At 42.7% G+C, this 23559-nt stretch overlaps 1 protein-coding gene across 5 annotated transcripts in view; it reads left to right on the forward strand.

Annotated features, from left to right (window-relative positions):
• The window catches only part of CHCHD6 (coiled-coil-helix-coiled-coil-helix domain containing 6), a 447244-nt gene that overhangs the window by 133002 nt on the left and 290683 nt on the right, over positions 1-23559 (forward strand). For 3 of the 5 annotated variants that reach the window (XM_073591921.1, XM_073591917.1, XM_073591920.1), the window contains exon 5: positions 7960-7980. The exons of the other annotated variants lie outside the window; for them this stretch is intronic. In XM_073591921.1, coding sequence (XP_073448022.1) covers positions 7960-7980 — 21 coding nt within the window. The remainder of the gene's footprint in view (positions 1-7959; positions 7981-23559) is intronic. 5 annotated transcript variants of the gene reach the window in all.

A 23559-nucleotide genomic window follows, 5' to 3' on the forward strand; every position in this document is an offset into this window, starting at 1 on the left:
ATAGAAGCTTTGGGTGTTCTGACCCTTTAATTATCTGTGTTTTTGTATGTCCTCTAGGTGAGCAATTTGGCGTGAATGCAGAAAAGCGTACTTTATATTTACAGTCTGCCTTTGGAAAAACTTTGTGCGTCTGTCAATATAATCATTCCGTTGCAAGAAACATTTACAACCATTGATGTTTAAACGCATCGGCGCGCCGTCTGCGGCTATTATTTTTTCTGTATTTGTTCTTTTTTTTTTTATCTTTTCTTTGTTCCTTCTTTTTATTGTTTTTCTATGTAAGAGATGGCTGCGTGGGGGCAGATGAATAATCCGTCGATAAACATTGCTCATAGGCATAAACAAGAGGATTGCAGATCAGCCGGTTATTAGTCTCCGCGATACTTTAGGTCATTTTGTAGTTTGGATTATTTTGGAGATGAAATGAGGACAGAGGCAAGTTGCTGTGGTTTATCATAGCAGGGAGTAATGGGTCAGCTTTTGTAAGATTTTATTACCAATTAGCGCTAATATAGTGCCTACTGTTCTATATCAAACTTGTCAGTAATCTGTCTACTTACCAAATCTCTTCAATCCCTGGCAGGCTGCTCACGTATGGCCTCATAGATTCAACTGGACCATGCCGAGGTGTGGTGAACATTACTTCTTATTGCCGAAAGTGCTTGTTACTGAGCACCGAGATTTTCAGCATGGTGGTAAATTCTTGTGAGACCGATAGCCTATCCTACAAACCAGAAACAGACAATCAATCGCCTGTGGGACTTTGAGTGAGGTGTCCATGATGATCACAAGGTCAGCAAGATGTGTAAGGGGGATAACAAATGTATTTGTATAAACATCATCCAATATAAAACATGATCATAAATAACAATTTCATAAGAACAGCAACGTAGCATAATAGTCCTCTAAACATAGCCAAAATGATATAATATCACAAAGTATTCATAGTACAGATATACATAATACATCTCTAACCCGACGCATTTCGCGAGCTCTACTCACTTCATCAGGGACTGATGTGTACATCTGGTGTCTGTTGTTGACCTTTGTGATCATCATGGACACCTCACTCAAAGTCCCACGGGCGATTATCTGTTTCTGTATATAGTATAGGGATGGAGGTGTTCCATGTTAGGGAGCAGCTTTTAGACTTTTCCTTTTTGACTTTACCCAGGTGGAAGACACCTAAATGCCCTGGTCTATTGCTGCCCCCAGATCCTTTGGCCAATACTTTTCCACCATCAATCCATAACATACATGTTGTCTATCAACCTTTTTTCCCCTTTGCTTGCTGACAGACCTGACTCCCCTGTACTGCTCCCTTGTTATGGGTTATGGGAAATTTACAAATGCAGCAATTTAGGAATTGGATGAAAGGGTTAGCAATGGGAAACACTTTTTGAGAGATAAATAACTATATAGATCATACCAAAATGAGAGACAGATTAGAAGGAGAGGGACTTTGTTCCAAATCGGGGACAGTCCCTCGAAATCCGGGACAGTTGGGAGCTATGGAAATATACTGTAGATCATTTCAGTGTTAAAGTGCAGCTACGTTTAAGAATACCTCTAATGCCAAAAACAGATTTTTATTACTAATACAGTGGAACCTTGGATTACGAGCATAATCTGTTCCAGGAGAATGCTTGTAATCCAAAACACTTGCATATCAAAGCGAGTTCCCCATAGAAGTCAATGGAAATGAAGATAATTCGTTCCGCATTAACGTCTATTACATGAAATACCACATGTGGCCAGAGGTGGGGGGTGGCGCCGGAGAGCCTCAGAAAAACTCAGGGACAGCTCGGCTGAATTCGGAAAGGCTCGGGATCGGAGTATTTCCGAGTGTCCCCGTCGCCCCTGCACCTCTGGCCAAATGCGGTACTGCACACCCCATTAGCTTGAATTCTGCTCATTTTGCGAGACAACACTCGCAAACTGAGTCAGAATTTAAAAAAAAAAAGTTGCTCATCTTTCAAAGCGCTTGTTAACCGCGTTACTCATAAACCAAGCTACCACTGTACATGGATATAAAATTGAGGTGTCACATCAAGAATTAAAGTGGCGTAAAGACCTAGGGTCCTTTCACACGGGCTTGTCCGTGTACGGACTCCGCTTTGCTTGGTGGGGGGGAACGATCCGCTGATCCCTGCTGAGCAGGCGGATGACAGGTGCAGAGACGGACCTGTCAGAGCCCTGTGCTCCTCTATGGGAGATTGGATGAAAACTGACTGTCTGTTTTCATCCAATCCGATCCTCCAGACGGATGGAAAGTAGGGTTTCCAGCCGTCTGGATTTGGCAGACCAGATCGGATATCGGCGGATGTCGGAAGACATGTCACCGCTGACATCCGCCGCTCCATAGAGCTAGATGGAGCATCCGATCAGGTCCGCTTGAAAAACTGACAGGCGAACCTGATTGGAGCGCCTGCATGAAAGGGGCCTTAGGGTTTTTATCTTAAAGCATTCTGTACATTAAAGCGGAGCTCCACCCAAAAGGGGAAGCTCCGCTTGTCTGCCTCCTCTTCTCCACATTTGGCATCTTGTGGGGGGAAGGGGGTAACCGGTACCTGGTTTTGACACGTACTCGTTTTCACTTTGGCACACTGAGAAAGCACAGCGTAATTCATACATGCGCAGTAGGAAACCAGACAGTTTCCCTTACCCAAGATGCCAGTACCAGCACCCAAGAGCCGATTAAAGAATCAGCTTGGGTGAAGACATTGCTGGATCTTTGGACAGGTAAGTGCCCTAATAGTAAAGGTCAGCAGCTACAGCATTAGCTGCTGAATTTTAATTTTTTGGTGGGGGGGCTGGAGCTCCGCTTTAAAGTAAAAAACCTTCTGTGCTGCATGATCCCCCTCCCCCAGCTCCCCTTATACTTACCTAAGCCCAGTTTCAATCCAGTACTGTGCTTGGGAGCAGCGGCTCTCTCTGCTCTCTCCCTCCTCACTGGGCAGATTGATAGCAGCGGGACCAATTAGCTTCCGCTGCTATCAGTCAACTTTTGGGACGGGGGGACGAGCTGCACTATCTGTTTCAATGAACGCAGACAAGGCATCTCGGAAGCCTGTACGAGCGCCCCTCATAAAGAGCGTCTTTTTATGGGGGGGGGGCACTTACTGAACAGGAGGAGCAAGTAGTGCCAGTGGGGGACCCTAGAAGAGGAGGATCGGGGCTTAAGATGTACAGTCTGGAGGAAAGAAGAGAAAAGGTTGACATGACAGAAACCTTTAAAAACATCAAAGGGGGTGAAAAAGGTTGAGGTGGGGGGACAGTGTTTTCAGTATGAAACCAAAACCAAGAACACGGGGACATGATCTCAAACTAACTGGAGGGAAGTTCAAAACTAATCTTAGAAAGTATTATTTTACTGAAAAGGTAGTTGATGCTTGGAATAAACTTCCAGAGGTAGTAAGACAGTCAACAGTAAATGGCTTCAAACATGCTTGGGACAAACATAGATCTATACTCCAAAAAAAAGTTAAAAAAAAAAAAAAAAACAGGCAGACTCCATGGACTATCAGGTCTTTTTTTATACTGTCACTTTTCTATGTTTCTATTGTTTTGAATACAAAAAAAAAAAAAAAGAGGAGGCAGAGTTGACTGGAGGAGGCTCGGAAATGGATCCATAGGTGAAGCCATCACCAACTATTGAGCTTAGAAACCTGTTATATATGAGACATTATTATAAGCCATGTCCACCACTGAGGACCAGATTAGAATGATGCTAAAACTACTAATAACGTAACCAATCATCTACTAGGGATCATTCACATCACCAGTCCTGAGCTATGTCGCTCAACACAGTCAAAACGCAGGGTTAAGCAAAATACCATTGTCTTTACCTTTGTAATATTCATTGGAGGTAAAAGAGCAAAAAAAATAATAATAAATAAATAAAAAATCAGCTAAAAGCACATTGTAGCGCAACAGATTGTTAAATTGCATGCCAGCCCATGTGCATTGTGGCATAGCATGGTGGAAATGAGCCCCAACTAAGATTAGTAAATATTACATTTTTTTTTCTTTTATGCGTGTGTGAATTCTTTTTTACTATATATCAGAAGTCTTAAAATTTTTTTGTTTAATTCATTAGTCGAACTATTTATAAACCCCCATACATTACACATTCAGCGGTATGGTGAATTCTTTTCTCTTTTTCTTTTTTTTTTTTCTTTTATATTGTGTAAAAAAAAAAAAAAAAAAGAAAAGAAAAAAAGTTTAACAAAGTAGGCCAAAATTGTATATATATATATATATATATATATATATATATATATATATATATATAGTAGTAAAAGCAGGTACTGGGCACAGCGTTCCCCCTGGGAAGGTAGAAAAGGTGTTGAATTCTTTTCAAAATGCATTCTTTTTCCTTCTCTTTAATGCCAATTTTTTTACTTTGTTGAAAAAAAAAAAAAAAAAAAAATAGGTCAGGCAGAAACCATAAATGAAATATATAATTCGAAATACAGAACAAAATCAAAAAAGCCCTTTAGGGAATAAAAAAAAAAAAAAAAAAAAAGAAAAAGTTAAAAAAGAGGGGTTAATGTATTCATAACCCGACCCAGAAATGATAAGAAAGGCCAAAAATATCAGACAGTGAAGAGCGGCAGTTAGGCCTTGTGACAGAGTTTAGTTTGGAGAATTTGTACCGCGGTGAGACCTTTCACGGGAGGTTAGACGTCAATTCCTGCGCTAATGCAGCTGTCCGAAATTGCCAACTGAAGCGTTAAGAAAGGGCGCATAGGGGGAGTAGAGGGCACAAAAATGGCTGGAAGAGGGGAAAGAAAATCTTTTCATATTTTGAATAAAGATTTATTGTAACAAAAAAAGCTTCATTTTTTCTTTTTTAAATCCTTAAAGCGGTTGTAAACCGCTGGTTATTTATTTTTCTTTTTTTTTATTTATTTATTAGGACCTGCAAGGTAAAGGCATAATATGCTAGTATGCGTTGAATACTATCACATTATGTGAAACTTACCTGAAAACGAAGCCCTCCAGCAATGCGATGTAATCGCTGGCGGCAGCGTCCATCTTCTCCCCGGTCCTCCTTCCGGGCCCGCGGACTCCGGCTCTGTGACAGACCAGAGCCACGATGACGTCGCTCCCGCGCATGCGTGGGGAAGCCGTCATTCACAGTACACGTTTCCGAAGGAACGGCACGGGTGGTTGTTCCTTCAGAGCGCATGCGCTGGTGATGTAATCGCCTGCATGTAATGTAAATATCTCCTAAACCAGGGGTAGGCAACCTCGGCCCTCCAGCTGTGGTGAAACTACACATCCCATCATGCCTCTACCTCTAGCAGTCATGCCTGTGATTGTCAGGGTCTTGCAATGTCTCATGGGACTTGTAGTTTCACCTTAGCTGGGGGGGCTGAGGTTGCCTACCCTTGTCCTAAACGGTGCCCGTTTTTTGAGATATTTACAGTACCTATAGGTAAGCCTTATTAAAAGGCTTACCTATAGGTACAAATTATGAATGGGAGTTTACTTCCTCTTTAAAAGGTGCAATTCAGTTAAATAGATACGTTTGGCTTTTTCACTGCTAGGTGACTCCTATATTTACCCTGGCATTATTTCTAAGCAGCAAGAAAGTTTGTATCCTCTTTTACCACCAGAATTTGGAGCTTTTGGTTTTCTTCTTTCTTTTTTGTTTTTCTTGTATTGGTTTTTTTTTTTTTTTTTTTTACATTTTCTAGTTCCTCTTTGCCTCCTCCGTTGTAAAAAGGATGTGTTTTTTTTTTTTTTTACAGAGCTCAATAGCTCAAGTTAAGATGTACACACATGAGATGAAATGTACACCCATGTGTGAATAAAGCAGATCAGTAACCTTTTTCTCCTTCAGAGGTTACAATTTGAGATGGCCTGCTATAAGACAAGGTTCACATATGTGCAAATTGGATGCGGTTTTCACCGCATTCCAATTCGCATGACATGTGAGTGTGACAGGCTCTCAATGGAGCCGGTTCACACATGTTCTGGGCGGCCGCAGTGCGGTATAAAAAAAGGGTCCTGTGCGTTTTTTTGGGTCTGGTTCAGGTGCGATTTCAGGTAAAAATTCGGACCTGAATCGCACCAGGACCAGTGAACAGAAACGTACCGGACCCCGGACTGGAAACCGCGGGCGCACATATGTGAACCCAGCCTAAAGGAGATGACCAATGCTGTACTTTCTTTTTAGAAAAACCAAAGTGTTCTGGTAGTCTTGTGTCACAAGTGCAGCCTGCATTAGATATTAACTTGTAAAACAAATCTTGTGTTTATACTGGTTTCCTTACTATATACAGTATACATGTTTAAAAACATTTGATTTAAATAAAGTTAAATACAAGTGACCAAAAAACCATAGTTTTCCCTTGAATTGTAAGAACACTTGGTGAAAGTACACTATGTTACCTAAAGTATTGGGACACCTGCCTTTACACGCACATGAACTTTAATGGCATCCCAGTCTTAGTCCGTAGGGTTCAATATTGAGTTGGCCCACCCTTTGCAGCTATAACAGCTTCAACTCTTCTGGGAAGGCCGTCCACAAGGTTTAGGAGTGTGTCTATGGGAATGTTTGATCATTCTTCCAGAAGTGCTTTTGTGAGGTCAGGCGCTGATGTTGGACGAGAAGGCCTGGCTCGCAGTCTCCGCTCTAATTCATCCCAAAGGTGTTATATCTGGTTGAGGTCAGGACTCTGTGCAGGCCAGTCAATTTCCCCCACTCCAAACTCGCTCATCCATGTCTTTATGGACCTTGCTTTGTGCACTGGTGCGCAGTCATGTTGGAACAGGAAGGGGTCATCCCCAAACTGTTCCCACAAAGTTGGGAGCATGAAATTGTCCAAAATGTCTTGGTATGCTGACGCCTTGAGAGTTCCCTTCACTTGAACTAAGTGGCCAAGCCCAACCCCTGAAAAACAACCCCACATCATAATCCTCCCTCCACCAAATGATTTGGACCAGCGCACAAAGCAAGGTCCATAAAGACATGGATGAGCAAGTTTGGGGTGGAGGAACTTGACTGGCCTGCACAGAGTCCTGACCTCAACCTGATAGAATATCTTTGGGATAAATTAGAACGGAGGCTGCAAGCCAGGCCTTCTCATCCAACATCAGTGCCTGACCTCACAAATGCACTTCTGGAAGAATGGTCAAACATTCCCATAGACACACTCCTAAACCTTGTGGACAGCCTTCCCAGAAGAGTTGAATGTGTTATAGCTGCAAAGGGTGGGCCAACTCAATATTGAACCCATACACTAGGTGAAAAATATTTTGAAAATTTGGGCCAAGATAGACACCAGCCAATTAACCTACCAGCATGCTTTGGAGTGTGGGAGGTAACCCACGCAGGCACAGGGAGAACATGCAAACTCCATGCAGGTAGTGCATTGGGATTTGAACCAACAACTAGCGCTCAGCCAATATGCTTGCGTGCATGAGGCCTAACTCCCAAAGTTAGTAACTGTCATTTACAGCATTGTTTATTTTACGTAAACAAATGGTAATGTGAGCTACTATTTCCATAATGAAAAAAAAGTTAAATATGAAGCCAAAATAAAGGTAAAAGTTTGGCTCAATACAAAAAAGGGAAAAAAAAGCGAAAAGAATTCAGTGAAGAATTGTGCTCGCTGTTGCATTGAAATGGCCCTTGAAGAGTCTCTTTGATGCTTTGTAAGACCCGGGTTCCCGCTTCGGCCCCGCTGTGCAGCGATTTATAGAACAGTCACCGCTCGCTGATCTAATGTTCTGCGATTTCTGAGCTTTCTCTACACTTGGTGCACGCAGAGCTTTGTGCCGACGAACCTCCGACTTAATAAATCACTGACATTCTTGTTTTTGTTTTTTTTTTTCCCCTCCTTTCTCTCTCTCTCTTTCTCTCTCTCTCTCTTTTCCTCTCTCTCTCTCTCTCTCTCTCTCTCTCTCTCTCTCTCTCCCCCTCTCCTTTTTTTTTATTTTGCAAAGCCTGCGGATTTGGATGAATGGGTAAGCACTGTTTGGCTCGTGTTCATGCTTATTTCACTTGTCATATTGTCACTGTGGTGGGGATTTTTTTTTTGTGGAAGCCAAAGTGTATTTCATTTCCGTCTCTTCTCTTCGCCTTTCTCTGTGTTTTTTGCTTTTTTTCTTTATTTTTTTATTTTTTTCATTTTTTAATGGTTTCTGTAAAGTGGCCCATTTGTGCATGAAGGAAATAACAAACTGGTCTAATTGTTGTTGCATTAACATTTGATTAATGTAGAGACATGTTTTCAAAATTAATTTAGAGGCATAGGCATGGTTCACATTTTTTCGTTTCTTTTTTTTTTTTTTTTTAATCTCTCTATCAAATTCCTGAATCTTGACAATATTAACAGCCTGCGGTTGGTGGGAATGAGGGGCCTTATTTGCAGTAGGTGGAAATTGATGAGAGTTGACGTGATCAATTCCAAGTGGCAGACGACAAGATTACATCAGTTGGCCGAGATCACATGATCAGATCGCTGTTCATTAGTGAGGTCACTCGAGCGAAGTCTGCCATGCCAGCGATTTTCAGTAAAAATATACCTAGATACAGGATCATAATAATCAGTGAAATAATTTTTGGCGGACCGCCCACCGTAGATATACTGCAGCAGGGCAGCCGCTCTGCGCCAGATCACGTACTTAGTACGCGATCCGACACTTCCAGGTCGGGGGCGCACGCGCGTGCGCTGCCGGCCCGCTCACGCTGTGATTATACACTACGGGAGCTGATCAGCTGGTACCACGAACGCTATGGCCACCGGCACCCGCCGATCCTTCGGTACTGAGGGAGAACGGCGAGCTGCCTATGTTAACAAGGCAGATTGCTGTTCTGTCAGTACAGAAGGCATGGATCCTGTGTACCTGCAAATCGGGGGGGGGCACCAATCCATGCCTTCCCCTAGTAGGGGCAGGACGACCGCTCTGCGCCAAATCGCATACCTAGTATGCGATGCAACACTTCCAGATCTGAGGCGCGCATGTGTGCCGCCGCCGCCCCGATCATGGAGTCTATACACAGCAGGAGCTGAACGACAGGTACCGCAGACTCGATGTCCGCCCGGCACCCCCCAATTTTTTAGTTCAGAGGGAGAATGGGAGAGGGAGAACGGCGATCTGTCTATGTAAACAAGGCACATTGCCATTCTGTCAGTACTGAAGGCATGGATCCTGTGTCTCTGCAAAGCAGGGGGCACCGATCCATGCCTTCCCCTAGTAAAAGCCCCTCCCCCCACAGTAAGAAAATAAAATGAAGAAATGGTCGCACTCTGAATTTCCAAAAAACTTGCTTGATGTATTCATTGTTTCCCAGCTTTTTTGATCCTGCCACAATTACCGTGTTTCCCCGAAAATATGCCCATTAATTTTGGCAACAAAAGACACAGTAGGGTTTATTTTCGGGGTAGGTCTTACCATGTAATGTGCTGTCTTCTCTCCCCCTCTCTCTCCCTGCCTGACAGGAACGGAGTTGAAATGCTTGTAAAATCCTATAATCCACTCTATTACAGTAGTATATAATGTACAATGTGTGTGCTTATGTAATATAATTGTGCCAAATACCTTCGTTATAGCGCTGCTCTGCGCTTCTGTGACCCGCCGGGGTTCTCTTCCCCGCATTTATATTACAGAAACACACACATTGTACATTGTGTACTACTGTAATAGAGCGGGCTATAGGATTTTACAAGCATTTTAAACTAGGGCTTATTTTCGGGTTAGGGCTTATATGGCAGCCCTCCTGGAAAATAACGCTAGGTCTTATTTTTGGGGTAGGTCTTATTTTCGGGGAAACACGGCAAGTCCACTACGTGGTTACATTTTAAGGGCAACTTAAAGTAACACTTATAATACATACTTATCTTGTATGCATATACATTTAGACTCAATAGATGGTTTGAGAATGTATATTAGAGCTGCACGATTCTGGCCAAAATGAGAATCACGATTTTTTTACTTAGCATAAAAAGATCAGGATTCTCGCAACATAATTTTTTTTTTGGGAGAGAGAGAGATTGATAGAGTGATTGATTGAGAGGTTCATTGAGAGCCTCTCCTCTCCTCTTAGGTGTCCCCCTTTTCTTTCAAGTGACCCCCCCTTTTCCCTCTCAAGTATCCCCCTATTATCCTTTCAGGTACCCCTACTTATCTCAGGCGTCCCCCTTTTCCCGCTCTCTCTCTCTAGTGATCTCCCTGTCAGGTGCCCCCAATCCCAGGATGCCCCCCCCCTCTATATTAGGTGTCCCCCTTGCACTCTCTCAGGTGTCCCCCCCCTCCCTGTCTCTTCCTCTGTCATGTGTCCCCCCTCTGTCAGGTGTCACCTCACCTGCTGCTGGATCTTGATCTTGCCGTCCTCTGTCACCACCCAGTGTGTTGTGGCCCCGGTGGGACACACCTGGCACAGCAGGCAGAGCACCCCAAGCAGAGAGACCCCCATCCGGGGGGTCTGGGCGGTGCCGGTCAGGGCTCCGGTCTCGGGGTGGGCTGTACGGCCCGCTCCTGCTTTCCGTCATGTTTCCCCTACCTACCAACACCGGGGGGGGGGGGGGGGCGGGGCTCTCACTCTGACATACTTGCTGACCAATCACATTCTTCTGCTGAGTGACGTCAGCACGCTGGCTCTAACGGCTTCCCCTCCGCTCTAACACAGGAACAACATCGATCAGTGTGCGGCGGCGCGTGCTTTTCAGCTCGATCGTCTGAAGCGCACAAATCCGGAGTTGCGATTGTGGCGGGCGGAGAATCGCGATAACGATTCTCCGCGATTAATCGTGCAGCACTAATGTGTATATATAATCATCTTTTTCGGGCATTAGAAGGCTGGACATAAATATATTGTTTTTTTTTTGTTTGTTTTTGTTCTTTTTCCTGTTTTATTTATGGGTAATATGACATTTTGTCTCATATGGATGTCTTGTTTATGGACATTTTTGTTTTTATCAGTTTCTCCTTTTTTGAGGTATGTCAGTGTTTGCATGTATATACATACATTTTAATCGTTGTAACGTTTTTAACATGTCAGCTGAAATGTTTTTTGCATTTAGCGTAATCCTAAGCAGGTGGTTTTGGGTGTGCACCATTAGGGTTTACTCCTTAAACAGCCTGCTTACTGTATGCTACTTTTGTTGTGAACAAGCAAGCTATTGCTTGTGAATAAGGATGAGCTCCGGCGTGTTCGCACAGACCACATGCAGAGCCCGCCAGGAAGTCGGTGCTGCGCTAATCACAGGCAGTGAGACATTTCCCGATCTCTGCAGCCACACATCAGGAAAATGTCTCACTGCCTGTGATTAGCGCAGTGCCAACTTCCTGGCGGGCTCTGCACGTGGTCTGGGCGAACACGCCGGAGCTCATCCTTACTTGTGAAACATGTCAACTGCTTGTCCTGTGTTTGTCTGATACACTTGTGACAATAAAGGTACATCAAGCAATTTTTTGGGAAATTCAGAGTGTGACCATTTCTTCATTTTATTTGCATTGGACGGTGGTGAGCCGGGGGTCTGCACCTGAAGATTTGCCTGGAACGGTGTGTGCTCTTCTTTTGGTTCCCGCACAGTAAGAAAACACTGGCTAGGCACACCGTTAACCTCTTGAACCACACCAGCCAGTGTCATTAGTACAGTGACCGTGCATATTTTTAGCACCGATCACTGTATTGGTGTCACTGGTCCCCAAAAAGTGTCAAAAGTGTCAGCGCCCGACTATCCACTGCAACATTGCAGTCCCGCTATAGGTCGCTGATCCCCACCAAAACTAGTACAAATAAATATATCCCATAGATTGTAGACGTTATAACTTTTGAGCAAACTAATATACGCTTATTGGGATTTTTTTTTTTTTTTTTTTTTTTTTTTTTTTTTACCAAAAGCATATAGCAGAATACATATTGGCCTAATTTGATGAAGAAATTAGATTTTTATCAATTTTTTATAGGATGTGTTTTATAGCAGAAAGTAAAAAATATATATTTTTAATTTTTTTCAAATATGTTGGTTTATTTTTATTTATAGCACAAAAAAAAACTGCAGAGGTGATCAAAAGAAAGCTCTATTTGTGGGAAAAAGAGACCTATATTTCCTTTGGGTACAACAGCGCAATTGTCCGTTCAAATAACGCAGTGCCATATCGCAAAAAATGGCCTGGTTATGAAGGGGGGTAAATCTTCCAGAGGGCAAGGGGGTAATATTACTATACAGGATTTCTATACCGCCAAGAGTACTTTGCAAATTACAGTGCAGCTTCACTCAAAAGGAGAAGTTCCGCTTGTCTGACCCCCCCCTTCCTCTTTAAGTTTTGGCTCTTTTTTTTATTTTGGGGGGGGGGGGGGACGTTCCCACTTCTGGTCAGATCGCCATGGTGATCCTTCAGAAGTTTGTCTTCCCCTGCAGTCTTTTGGGACACGTCACAGGTCCCAGAAAGCTGCACGACCATTCAGAAAGCGCAGCGCGGCTTGCACACGCGCAGTGGGAAGCTGCAAGCAGTCACATCCCAAAATAAACATGACTGGACCCGAAGACCGATGAAGGGCCGGTGTTCCGTCAGAATCGGTGACCCATTTGCTTAGGTAACGGTAGTGACGTTCCGTCAGCTGCGCATGCGTACACCCACTAGCAGGTTGCCTAATCTGACAGAACTCTGTAGTCTGACAGAACACTGTAGTCAGAAGAAGGTGCGGACATCTTACTACACCCAGCTATGTGTTTAATTTAACAGTCATTTTATCAATAAAGTGAGTGTATATACAGAAATATAGTATGTTGACACCTGTAATGGTTATTTCATGTTACATTTTGAAAGCCTAAAGGTTTAGCAATGAGCAGTGGGGGGTGTAGCAACATGGCCTCCGCCACCTTCCTACTGCTTGCGTCCAGCTTCTTTCAAAAGACAAAAACAACCTTCACAGATGTCAATATACCATATTGATTTCTATACAATCACTTTATTGCTAAAGTTACTCTTAAAGACATGGCCGGGTGTACTAAGATGTCCGCTGCCGCCTTCTTCTGACTACAGAGTTCTGTCAGATTAGGCAACCTGCTAGCGGGTGTACGGATGCGCAGCTGACGGAACATCACTTCCGTTACCTAATCTGACGGGTCGGCGATTCTGACGGAACATCGGCTCGGGTGAGGACCGCGCTGGATCCCCGGACAGGTAAGTGTTCTATTATTAAAACAGAAACAAAGCTCAAATACATTTTTCTGCAACACACTGGATGGCGCTGAATGTCACCGCACAGCAGCGCAGTGCACTGTGCTGCCTTGCTGTAACACTATGTTACACATCCAATAAAGTTAAAGCGGGGTTCCACCCAAATTTTGAACAATATCTGTATGTATTCTCTTCCTTGCCTAGATCCTGACATGCTGTTTAAAAAAATTTAAATTGCCATAATTACCTTTTATTTTTCTATTCTTCTTTGCACTTCCTGGTTCTCCTCCCTTGGGAGTAGGTGTGTTTCTAGCCTCTCCCAGACTCCTGGGAGCTAGTCTCAGGCTTCCCAGGATGCCACTGAGCATGTGCGGGAACGAGCGGTGAATGCTGGGAGCACAGCATTCACCACATCCAGGAAATAAATGCTTGTGGGCTTCAAATGCCCACAATGAAGATGGAAGTGCAGTGAATAATATAAGTTATTCTTTCCGACGAAATCTGACACAGGCGGACATATTGCACACAATATGTGAGTATGTAATGCTGAGAAGAAAAGTTTGTGAATGAACTCAAAAAAAAAAAAAAACGATAGATAGGTGGACCCCCGCTTTAAGAAAAAAGACAAACAAACAAGCACTTCTCCCAGGACTGCACTGGTCTGGATGGTAAATTCAGCATTTTAGAGTGCATGCCAGTGTGAATGTAGCCTTAATGCGGTATTATGGATATTATTGAACACGTTACGTCACTTCTGACATTGATTTCTGTGTAAATCCCCATACACACTATTAGATTTTCTGCAGATTTACCAAAACCATGTAAGTACAAGGGCCTGCCTGATTGCATACAAATTGAAACTCTTAAGGTTTGACCTCCTATTATATGGTTTTGGTAAATCTTAAGACAAAAATCTGCAGAAAATCTAATAGTGTGTATGGGGTCTGAAGCCTTGTACACACGGTCCGATTATTAGACGAATTTTCATCAGTTTTTTGTTGGATGCTAGTCTCAAATCGAAAGTGAAGAGGGTACTTTTTACCATCAGAAAATTTTCTTATGACAGAATTCAACGTCAGAAATTACGTAATGTGTTGAATTGTTTTCTATGTGTTCTTTCATTTCCGATCACACCTAGTCTTGCTCTTCAGATTTTTTTTTTTTGCCAGAAAACCGTATTAATGAAAAGAAAATCGGACGTTGTGGTCACATCAGGCAAAAATTTTCAAGCCTGCACATCCAGTTTTTGTCTGCCGAAAAGTCGTAATCTACAGCTGTCAAAAGCAGCATATCAACGATCAGAAAATCGGCAGATCGTTCATCGGATGAAATTTATCTTCAGATTTTCTGATCGTGTACGGGGCCTTAAAGCGGAGTTCCACCCAAAAATGGAACTTCCACTTTTCGGAATCCCCCCCCCCCCCCCCTCCGGTGTCACATTTGGTACCTTTCAGGGGGGAGCAGATACCAGGTATTTTGCTCCCACTTCCGGGCATAGATACCCGAGTCATGCGCGGGTATCTAAGCCACTTCCCGTCTCCCCCCCCCCCCCCCCCCCGCTGTATTCTGGGACACACACTGGTCCCAGAAAACAGCAGGGACCAGTGGGATAGCTTGAGTCGTGCGTGCGCAGTAAGGAATCAGGAAGTGAAGCCGCAAGGCTTCACTTCCTGATTCCCGTACCGAAGATGGTGGTGGCAGCACCCGAGAGCTGACGGACAGATCGACTCTGGGTGCCGACATCGCGGGCGCCCTGGACAGGTAAGTGTCCATATTTTAAAAGTCAGCAGCTAGACTATTTGTAGCTGCTGGCTTTAAAAAAAAAAAACAAAAAACAAAAATGGCGGAACTCCATCATTAAAGTTCATGTGTGCGTGTAAAGGCGGGTGTCCCAATACTTTTGGTAATATAATGTACACACACTTTAAATATTCCAACTCACAAATAGAAATCTTATATCACAGCCAGAAAGGTTAAAGAAGTCAGAATCAACCCCATCTGTGGCTTTCAAAGCTTGCTCTTTTTTCCATCACTTTGCTTGTTTTTTCTGCAAGCTAAAAAAAAAAAAACTAAAAATTATAAAAAAAATAAAAATCACTCTGAAACAAAAGGACATGCACTAGAATCCCCCACAAACTGCAATCAGCTGCCTGGCCTCTCTGGAAACCTTTGTGCGGCTAAATCTGCTAAGTGGTTCAGAGTAAAAATAATGAAAGGGATATGCACTTTCTAAAATGAAAGGTTGCTAATTGCTGGTGCCAATTGTTGCACCTTTTTGGCATCAGTCGGCGGTTGCCGGGAATACGCTTCCCATTGGTTTGAGTAGGCAGTCCACAGATCACAGGTTATTCTGTCTAATGAGTTTTTGCATACATATTATTCATTAAATTCTGCAGCAGTTTTTTTTTCCTTTCCTCACAATCGGGGGGGGGGGGGGGGGTTGGGTGGGGGTGCGGTGGTATCCGGAGAGGTTAAGCATCGTCTGGTTTTGCTTTTTCGGCAAGCAGTGAAGTGGGTGGGTTATCCTAAATAGCTTCGATTTATTGCTAGCACAACTATTCTCTTAGAGATTCATTTTGTGTGCTGAGAAGCTATTCAGCTTTTTTTTTTTTTTTTTTTTTTAGCTCAATCGGAATGAGTGAAAGGCAACTGCAGCCAGAAGTAGTGAGGTTAGCCCAGAACAACAATTCCCTTAACCACCTCTGTTCCGGAAGGTTTTAGTCCCTTCATGACCAGAGCATTTTTTGCTATTCAGCACTGCGCTACTTTAACTGGTAATTGCGCAGTCATACAACAATTTACGCAAAATAAATTTATAAAAAAATTTTCACACTGTTTTTTTTTATGGGTGGTATTTGATCACCACTGTTTTTTTTTTCTATTATATAAATAAAAAAATTCAGAAAATTTTGAAAAAGAAACCCCAATATTTTTTTACCTTCTGCTATACTACTCCCCTCATCAGTTCATCCCTCACAGTCCCTACAGTTTGTTTCAACAGCCCTTCCCTCTTAGATTGTAAGCTCACAGGAGCAGGGCCCCTCTAACCCTCTTGTATTAAAGTGATACTAAAGGATCATTTTGTAAATTTTTTTTTTAACCACTTCAGCCCCGGAAGGATTTACCCCCTTCCTGGCCAGAGCACTTTTTCCAATTTGGCACTGCATCGCTTTAACTGCTAATTGCGCGGTTATGCAATTCTGTACCCAAACGAAATTTGCGTCCTTTTCTTCCCACAAATAGAGCTTTCTTTTGATGGTATTTGATCACCTCTGCCGTTTTTATTTTTTGCGCTATAAACGGAAAAAGACCGAAAATTTTGAAAAAAAAATGATATTTTCTACTTTTTGTTATAAAAAAAAAATCCAATAAACTCAATTTTAGTCATACATTTAGGCCAAAATGTATTCAGCCACATGTCTTTGGTAAAAAAAATGTCAATAAGCTTATATTGATTGGTTTGCGCAAAAGTTATAGCATCTACAAACTAGGGTACATTTTCTGGAATTTACACAGCTTTTAGTTTATGACTGCCTATGTCATTTCTTGAGGTGCTAAAATGGCAGGGCAGTACAACCCCCCCTCCCAATTACCCCATTTTGGAAAGTAGACACCCCAAGGAAATTGCTGAGAGGCATGTTGAGCCCATTGAATATTAATTTTTTTTTGTCCCAAGTTATTGAATAATGACAAAAAAAAACAAAAAAAAAATTACAAAAAGTTGTCACTAAATGATATATTGCTCACACAGGCCATGGGCATATGTGGAATTGCACCCCAAAATACATTCAGCTGCTTCTCCTGAGTATGGGGATACCACATGTGTGGGACTTTTTGGGAGCCTAGCCGCGTACGGGGCCCCGAAAACCAAGCACCGCCTTCAGGATTCCTAAGGGCGTAAATTTTTGATTTCACTCCTCACTACCTATCACAGTTTTGAAGGCCATAAAATGCCAAGATGGCACAAAACCCCCCCAAATGACCCCATTTTGGAAAGTAGACACCCCAAGCTATTTGCTGAGAGGCATGTTGAGTCCATAAAATATTTTATATTTTGACACAAGTTGCGGGAAAATCACAAATTTTTTTTTTTTTTTGCACAAAGTTGTCACTAAATGATATATTGCTCAAACATGCCATGGGCATATGTGGAATTACACCCCAAAATACATTTTGTTGCTTCTCCTGAGTATGGGGATACCACATGTGTGGGACTTTTTGGGAGCCTAGCCGCGTACGGGGGCCCCGAAAACCAAGCACCGCCTTCAGGATTTCTAAGGGCGTAAATTTTTGATTTCACTCCTCACTACCTATCACAGTTTTGAAGGCCATAAAATGCCAAAATAGCACAAAAAACCCCCAAATGACCCCATTTTGGAAAGTAGACACCTCAAGCTATTTGCTGAGAGGCATGGTGAGTATTTTTCAGCTCTCATTTGTTTTTGAAAATGAAGAAAGACAAGAAAAACATTTTCTTTTTTCAATTTTTAAAACTTTGTGACAAAAAGTGAGGTCTGCAAAACACTCACTATACCTCTCAGCAAATAGCTTGGGGTGTCTACTTTCCAAAATGGGGTCATTTGGGGGGGTTTTGTGCCACCTGGGCATTCCATGGCCTCCGAAACTGTGATAGGCAGTGAAGAGTGAAATCAAAAATTTACGCCCTTAGAAAGCCTGAAGGCGGTGCTTGGTTTTCGGGGTCCCGTACGCGGCTAGGCTCCCAAAAAGTCTCACACATGTGGTATCCCCGTACTCAGGAGAAGCAACAAAATGTATTTTGGGGTGTAATTTCACATATTCCCATGGCATGTTTGAGCAATATATCATTTAGTGACAACTTTGTGCAAAAAAAAAAAAAATTTGTCTTTTTCCCGCAACTTGTGTCACAATATAAAATATTCCATGGACTCGACATGCCTCTCAGCAAATAGCTTGGGGTGTCTACTTTCCAAAATGGGGTCATTTAGGGGGGTTTTGAACTGTCCTGGCATTTTATGGGCAACATTTAGAAGCTTATGTCACACATCACCCACTCTTCTAACCACTTGAAGACAAAGCCCTTTCTGACACTTTTTGTTTACATGAAAAATTTTTTTTTTTTTTTTTTGCAAGAAAAATTACTTTGAACCCCCACACGTTATATATATTTTTTAAAGCAAATGACCTACAGATTAAAATGGTGGGTGTTTTCATTTTTTTTTTTCACACAGTATTTGCGCAGCGATTTTTCAAACGCATTTTTTTGGGAAAAAACACACTTTTTAAAGTTTTAATGCACTAAAACACACTATATTGCCCAAATGTTTGATGAAATAAAAAAGATGATCTTAGGCCAAGTACATGGATACCAAACATGACATGCTTTAAAATTGCGCACAAACGCGCAGTGGCGTCAAACTAAAAACATTTTTAAAAGCCTTTACAGGTTACCACTTTAGATTTACAGAGGCCTCGATCTGACCTTCGGATCCCTCACATGCATGGTGCAATTGCTGTTTACATTTGACGCCAGACCGACGCTTGCGTTCGCCTTTGCACGAGAGCAGGGGGGGACAGGGGTGCTTTTTATAGGATGCATTAAGGTGAAAAAACACGAGCCTTTACAACCCCTTTAAGTATGGATAAAACATGGGCGTTACCGGCCACCTTCCACCAATAAGGGTACATGTTCAAATTACATCAACCACAATGTCACAATATCATTATGTCACCTAGACAGATATAAACACAGATCATCTCATGACACATACGTCACTTCCCATGTCTGGTTTCGTTTTCAACACAAGACCCACCTTACACAACAATATATATATATATATATATATATATATATATATATATATATATATATATATACTTTAATCAGCAAAATGATAACTTTTAACCACTTAAGCACCGAGCCTCTTTCTGGGATTCGCTGTTTACAAGTTAAAAACTTTTTTTTGCTAGAAAATTACTTAGAACCCCCAAACATTATATATATATATATTTTTTTTCTAACACCCTGGAGAATAAAATGGCGGTTGTTGCAATACTTTCTGTCACACCGTATTTGCGCAGCGGTCTTACAAGCAAACTTTTTGGGGGAAAAATACACTTTTTTTAATTAAAAAATAAGACAACTAAAAGTTAGCCCAATTTTTTGTTTTATATATTGTGAAAGATAATGTTACACTGAGTAAATTGATACCCAACATGTCACGCTTTAAAAATGCACCCGCTCGTGGAATGGCGACAAACTTTTACCCTTAAAAATCCCTATAGGCGTTGTTTAAAAAATTCTACAGGTTGCATGTTTTGAGCTACAGAGGAGGTCTAGGGCTAGAATTTTTGCTCTTGCTCTACCGATCGCGGCGACACCTCACATGTGTGGTTTGAACTCTCCGTTTTCATATGTGGGCGCTACTCACGTATGCATTCGTTTCTGCACGCAAGCTCGGCGGGACGGGGCGCATTTTAATTTTTTTTTCTTATTTATTTTACCTTTTTTTATTTTTACACTGTTGTTTAAAAAAAAAAAAAAATTGTGTCACTTTTATTCCTATTACAAGGAATGTAAACATCCCTTGTAATAGAAAAAAAGCATGACAGGACCTCTTAAATATGAGATCTGGGGGTGAAAAAGACCTCAGATATCATGTTTACACTAAAATGCAATAAAAAAAACTAAATGTCATTTAAAAAAAAAAAAAAAATGTTGCATTAAGAGCTATGGGCAGAAGTGACATTTTAACGTTGCTTCCGGCCTGCAGTAATATGGAGACGCGTCGGGGCCATCTTACTCTCACTCATCTCCATACCAAGCCAGGGAGAGGACCCGATCGCCTCCGCCGCTACAGGTGGCCCCGGTAAGCGGCGGAGGGCACCAGAAAGCGGCGAGAGCCCTCTCCCGCTGCCGATAAAAGTGATCTTGCGGCGAATCTGCCGTAGAGACCACTTTTATCTGAAACCAGACCGTCATGACATCACTTCCCGGATTACTGACATCTTAACCACTTGCCGACCGCTGCACGCCGATGTACGTCCCTTTTTTGAGGATGGATATTGTTGTTATGGCAACAGCTAGCTGCCATAACCCCGGTATCCCTGTTTCCGCCCGGCGGTCGACTACAAGATAAAAGTGGTCTCTGCGGCGGATTCGCCGCAAGATCACTTTTATCGGTGGCGGGAGAGGGCCCCCCCGCCATGATCAGGTGCCCTCCGCCACTTAACGGAGCCGTCGGCAGCGGTGGAGGTGATCGCGTCTGTTCCCTAACTGTGCATGGAGACGAGTGAGGGGAAGATGGCCCCCACCTATCTCCATGACCCTGCAGGGCGGAAGCGACGTCAGAACGAAATCTGACACTAACTGACACTTTGTGAGAACTGATTAGCTCACACTGACATCACCAGTGACACTAATACAGTGATCATTGCTAAAGCTGGCCATACGTTATACAATTTTCTTGTTCAATTTCCTTTAGCTTTTACCTTCAACTATGTAGAAGGACCTGCCTGCTTGCATACAAAATGGAAAGTGTTTAGGTTTGACCTCATATTATATGGTTTTGGTAAATCTGAAGGAAAGTTGTAGAAGAAAATTGTATAATGTATGGCCAGCCTAATACTATACACTGTCACTTTACTAATGACACTGGCTGGGAAGGGGGTTAACATCTAGGGGCAATCAAATGGTTAACTGTGTGCCTAACAATGTGTAAAGTCTTCTTTTACTAAGCAAAGTGACTGAGTTATCTCTCTGCTTTGCAGGGAGGAAAAAAAAAAAAAGACAGCCACATCGCTGCACACTGTACAGAGCCCTGTGTTGTTAACCAACATAGGGCTCTCTTCTGTCATTCGATCAGCCGATCAGCGGGTCCCGCCCATCATTGGCCGGGACCCACTGATTGGCTTGTGCTGTAGGAAATGACAGCACAGCGGCGGCCGGGTGCACTCCCCCTTACCAAGAAATACCAAATCACATGCATGTACGTGATTTGGAGCAGCAGGGCCACCCTGCTGCAGTATAAGTGCGGTGGGCGGTCCTGAACTGGTTAATACATCCTTTAAAGTGATTGTAAACGATCACCTTGTAAAACAACCCATTTAGTTTAAAATAGAAATGAAAGGTAAAGTTTTTGTATCGATATATAAAAAAACATTGTAAATACCCTTTTTCCCTTTTTTTTTTATAAGTGATCACATTCCCTATGTTCTCAGCTGCAAAAGAGCTGGGGGGAGGAGAAGCAGCAGCACACGGAGCTTCCCAGTGAATGGCTGTACAGCGGACATGTCTAATCATTGAATGGCTGTGCAGCGGACAAGGACAAGTCTGATCATTGGAGCGTACACTGATTTCCCAGCATAGCTAGAGAACTGACCACACTGTGTTCTCCTGCTTAGTGTGGTCAGCTTTTAATAGGAAAGCAGAGGGGCGGGCAGGATCACCAAGGATTTCACACAAAGGAAGCAATACAAAGAGAACAGGAGACTTTCTCATACAAGTACATGGTACAGCAGGCACATATCAAGAATATGAAATGTTGGGGTAACAAATGCTTTAGTGGAAGAAAAGCCCAACCGTAACTATTCTAAAAATGTTCTTGATATGTATCTGCTGTATCATGTACTTGTATGAGAAAGTCTCCTGTTCTCTTTGTATTGCTTCCTTTGTGTAAAATCCCCAGTGTTCCTGCCAGCCTCTCTGCTTTCCTATTAAAAACTGACCCCACTAAGCAGGAAAGCACAGCGTGGTCAGTTCTCTAGCTATGCTGGGAACTCAGCCTGCTCTCTTCCAATGATCAGACTTGTCTTGAAATTACCCCCCACGCAGCCATTCACTGGGAAGGTCAGTGTGCTACTGTTTCCTCTCCCCCCAGCTCTTATGCAGCTAAGACCAGAGGGAATGTGATCACTTATAAAAAAAGAGGAAAAAAAAGGTATTTATAATTCTTTTTTTTATCTATGCACAAATGTTTTGTTTATAGATATATTTATATTTTAAGCTGAATGGCTTGCTTTACAAGATGAAGGTTTAAAATCACTTTAAGAATCTCAATGGCCCTTAACCTCTTCAGCTCCGGAAGATTTTACCCCCTTCCTGACCAGAGCACTTTTTGCGATTTGACACTGCGTCGCTTTAACTGACATTTGCGCGGTCCTGCGACCTTGCACCCAAACAAAATTGACGTCCTTTTTTTCCCACAAATAGAGATTTCATTTGGTGGTATTTGATCACCTCAGCGGTTTTTATTTTTTGCACTATAAACAAAAAAAGAGCGACAATTTTGAAAAAAAAAATGCAATATTTTTTACTTTTTGGTACAATAAATATCCCCCAAAAATATATAAAAAAGCATTTTTTTCCCTCAGTTTAGGCCGATATGTATTTTTCTACATATTTTTGCTAAAAATAAATCGCAATAAGCGTATATTGATTGGTTTGCGCAAAAGTTATAGCGTCTGCAAAATGGGGGATAGATTTATGGCATTTTTATTATTAATTTTTTTTTTTTACTAGTAATGGCGGCGATCTGCGATTTTTATCGGGACTGCGACATTATGGTGGACACGACGGCCAATTTTGACACATTTTTGGGACCATTGGCATTTTTACAGCGATCAGTGCTACAAAAATGCACTGATTACTGTAAAAATGTCACTGGCAGGGAAGGGGTAAACACTAGGGGGCGATCAACGGGTTAATGTGTTCCCTAGTGTGTGTTCTAACTGAAGGGGGGAGGGGACTGTGTAGGGGAGGAGATAGATCGCTGTTCATACTCTGTATGAACAGACGATCTGTCACTTCTTATCAGGAACCATGAATCAGACCGAGACAGAAGTATAGTTAAATCACACTTGTTTAATAAAAATAATAATAATGAGGTAAACAGAGTAAGCGTAGTCAAAACAAGCCAGAGTTCAGTAACCGGATCGGGCAGTCAGCCAAGCAAATGTCAGAGAGCCAGAGATAAACGTAGTAGTACAGCAAGCAGGATCGAGAGCCAGAAGGAACGTCAGCCGAGCAAGTCTTCAACAGGAATGCAGGAGAAAGTCTCTGTGACATTGACAAAGGCGAAGGCAGAGATCAAGTGAGCTGGAGGACTTTAAGTAGGCAGGACTGATGAGCAGAATCAACAACAGCTGGGTAACTGCGGAGAGAGATAAGAGCTGGCAATTAGCCGACAGCTGAGTGGCCAGCTCAGAGAAGGAAGGGCTGAGCCCAGCCCTGTGACACTTCTTCCCTCAGAGAACTGGAGATGCCAGTTTTCCGTGCTCCCCAAGCGATCGCGGGAGCCCGGTGGTGATTGCGACCGCCGGACACTCGCATCAGCTGTGTGGGCGAGCAGGCGGCGCGCACGCCTCTAGTGGCCACAAGGCGAAGTGACGTTACATAACGTCGTTTCGCCCAGCCGAGCCATTCTGCCACAGTAC

Source organism: Aquarana catesbeiana, linkage group LG07 (assembly GCF_042186555.1).
Source record: "Aquarana catesbeiana isolate 2022-GZ linkage group LG07, ASM4218655v1, whole genome shotgun sequence".
In the NCBI taxonomy this organism is placed as follows: Eukaryota; Metazoa; Chordata; class Amphibia; order Anura; family Ranidae; genus Aquarana; species Aquarana catesbeiana.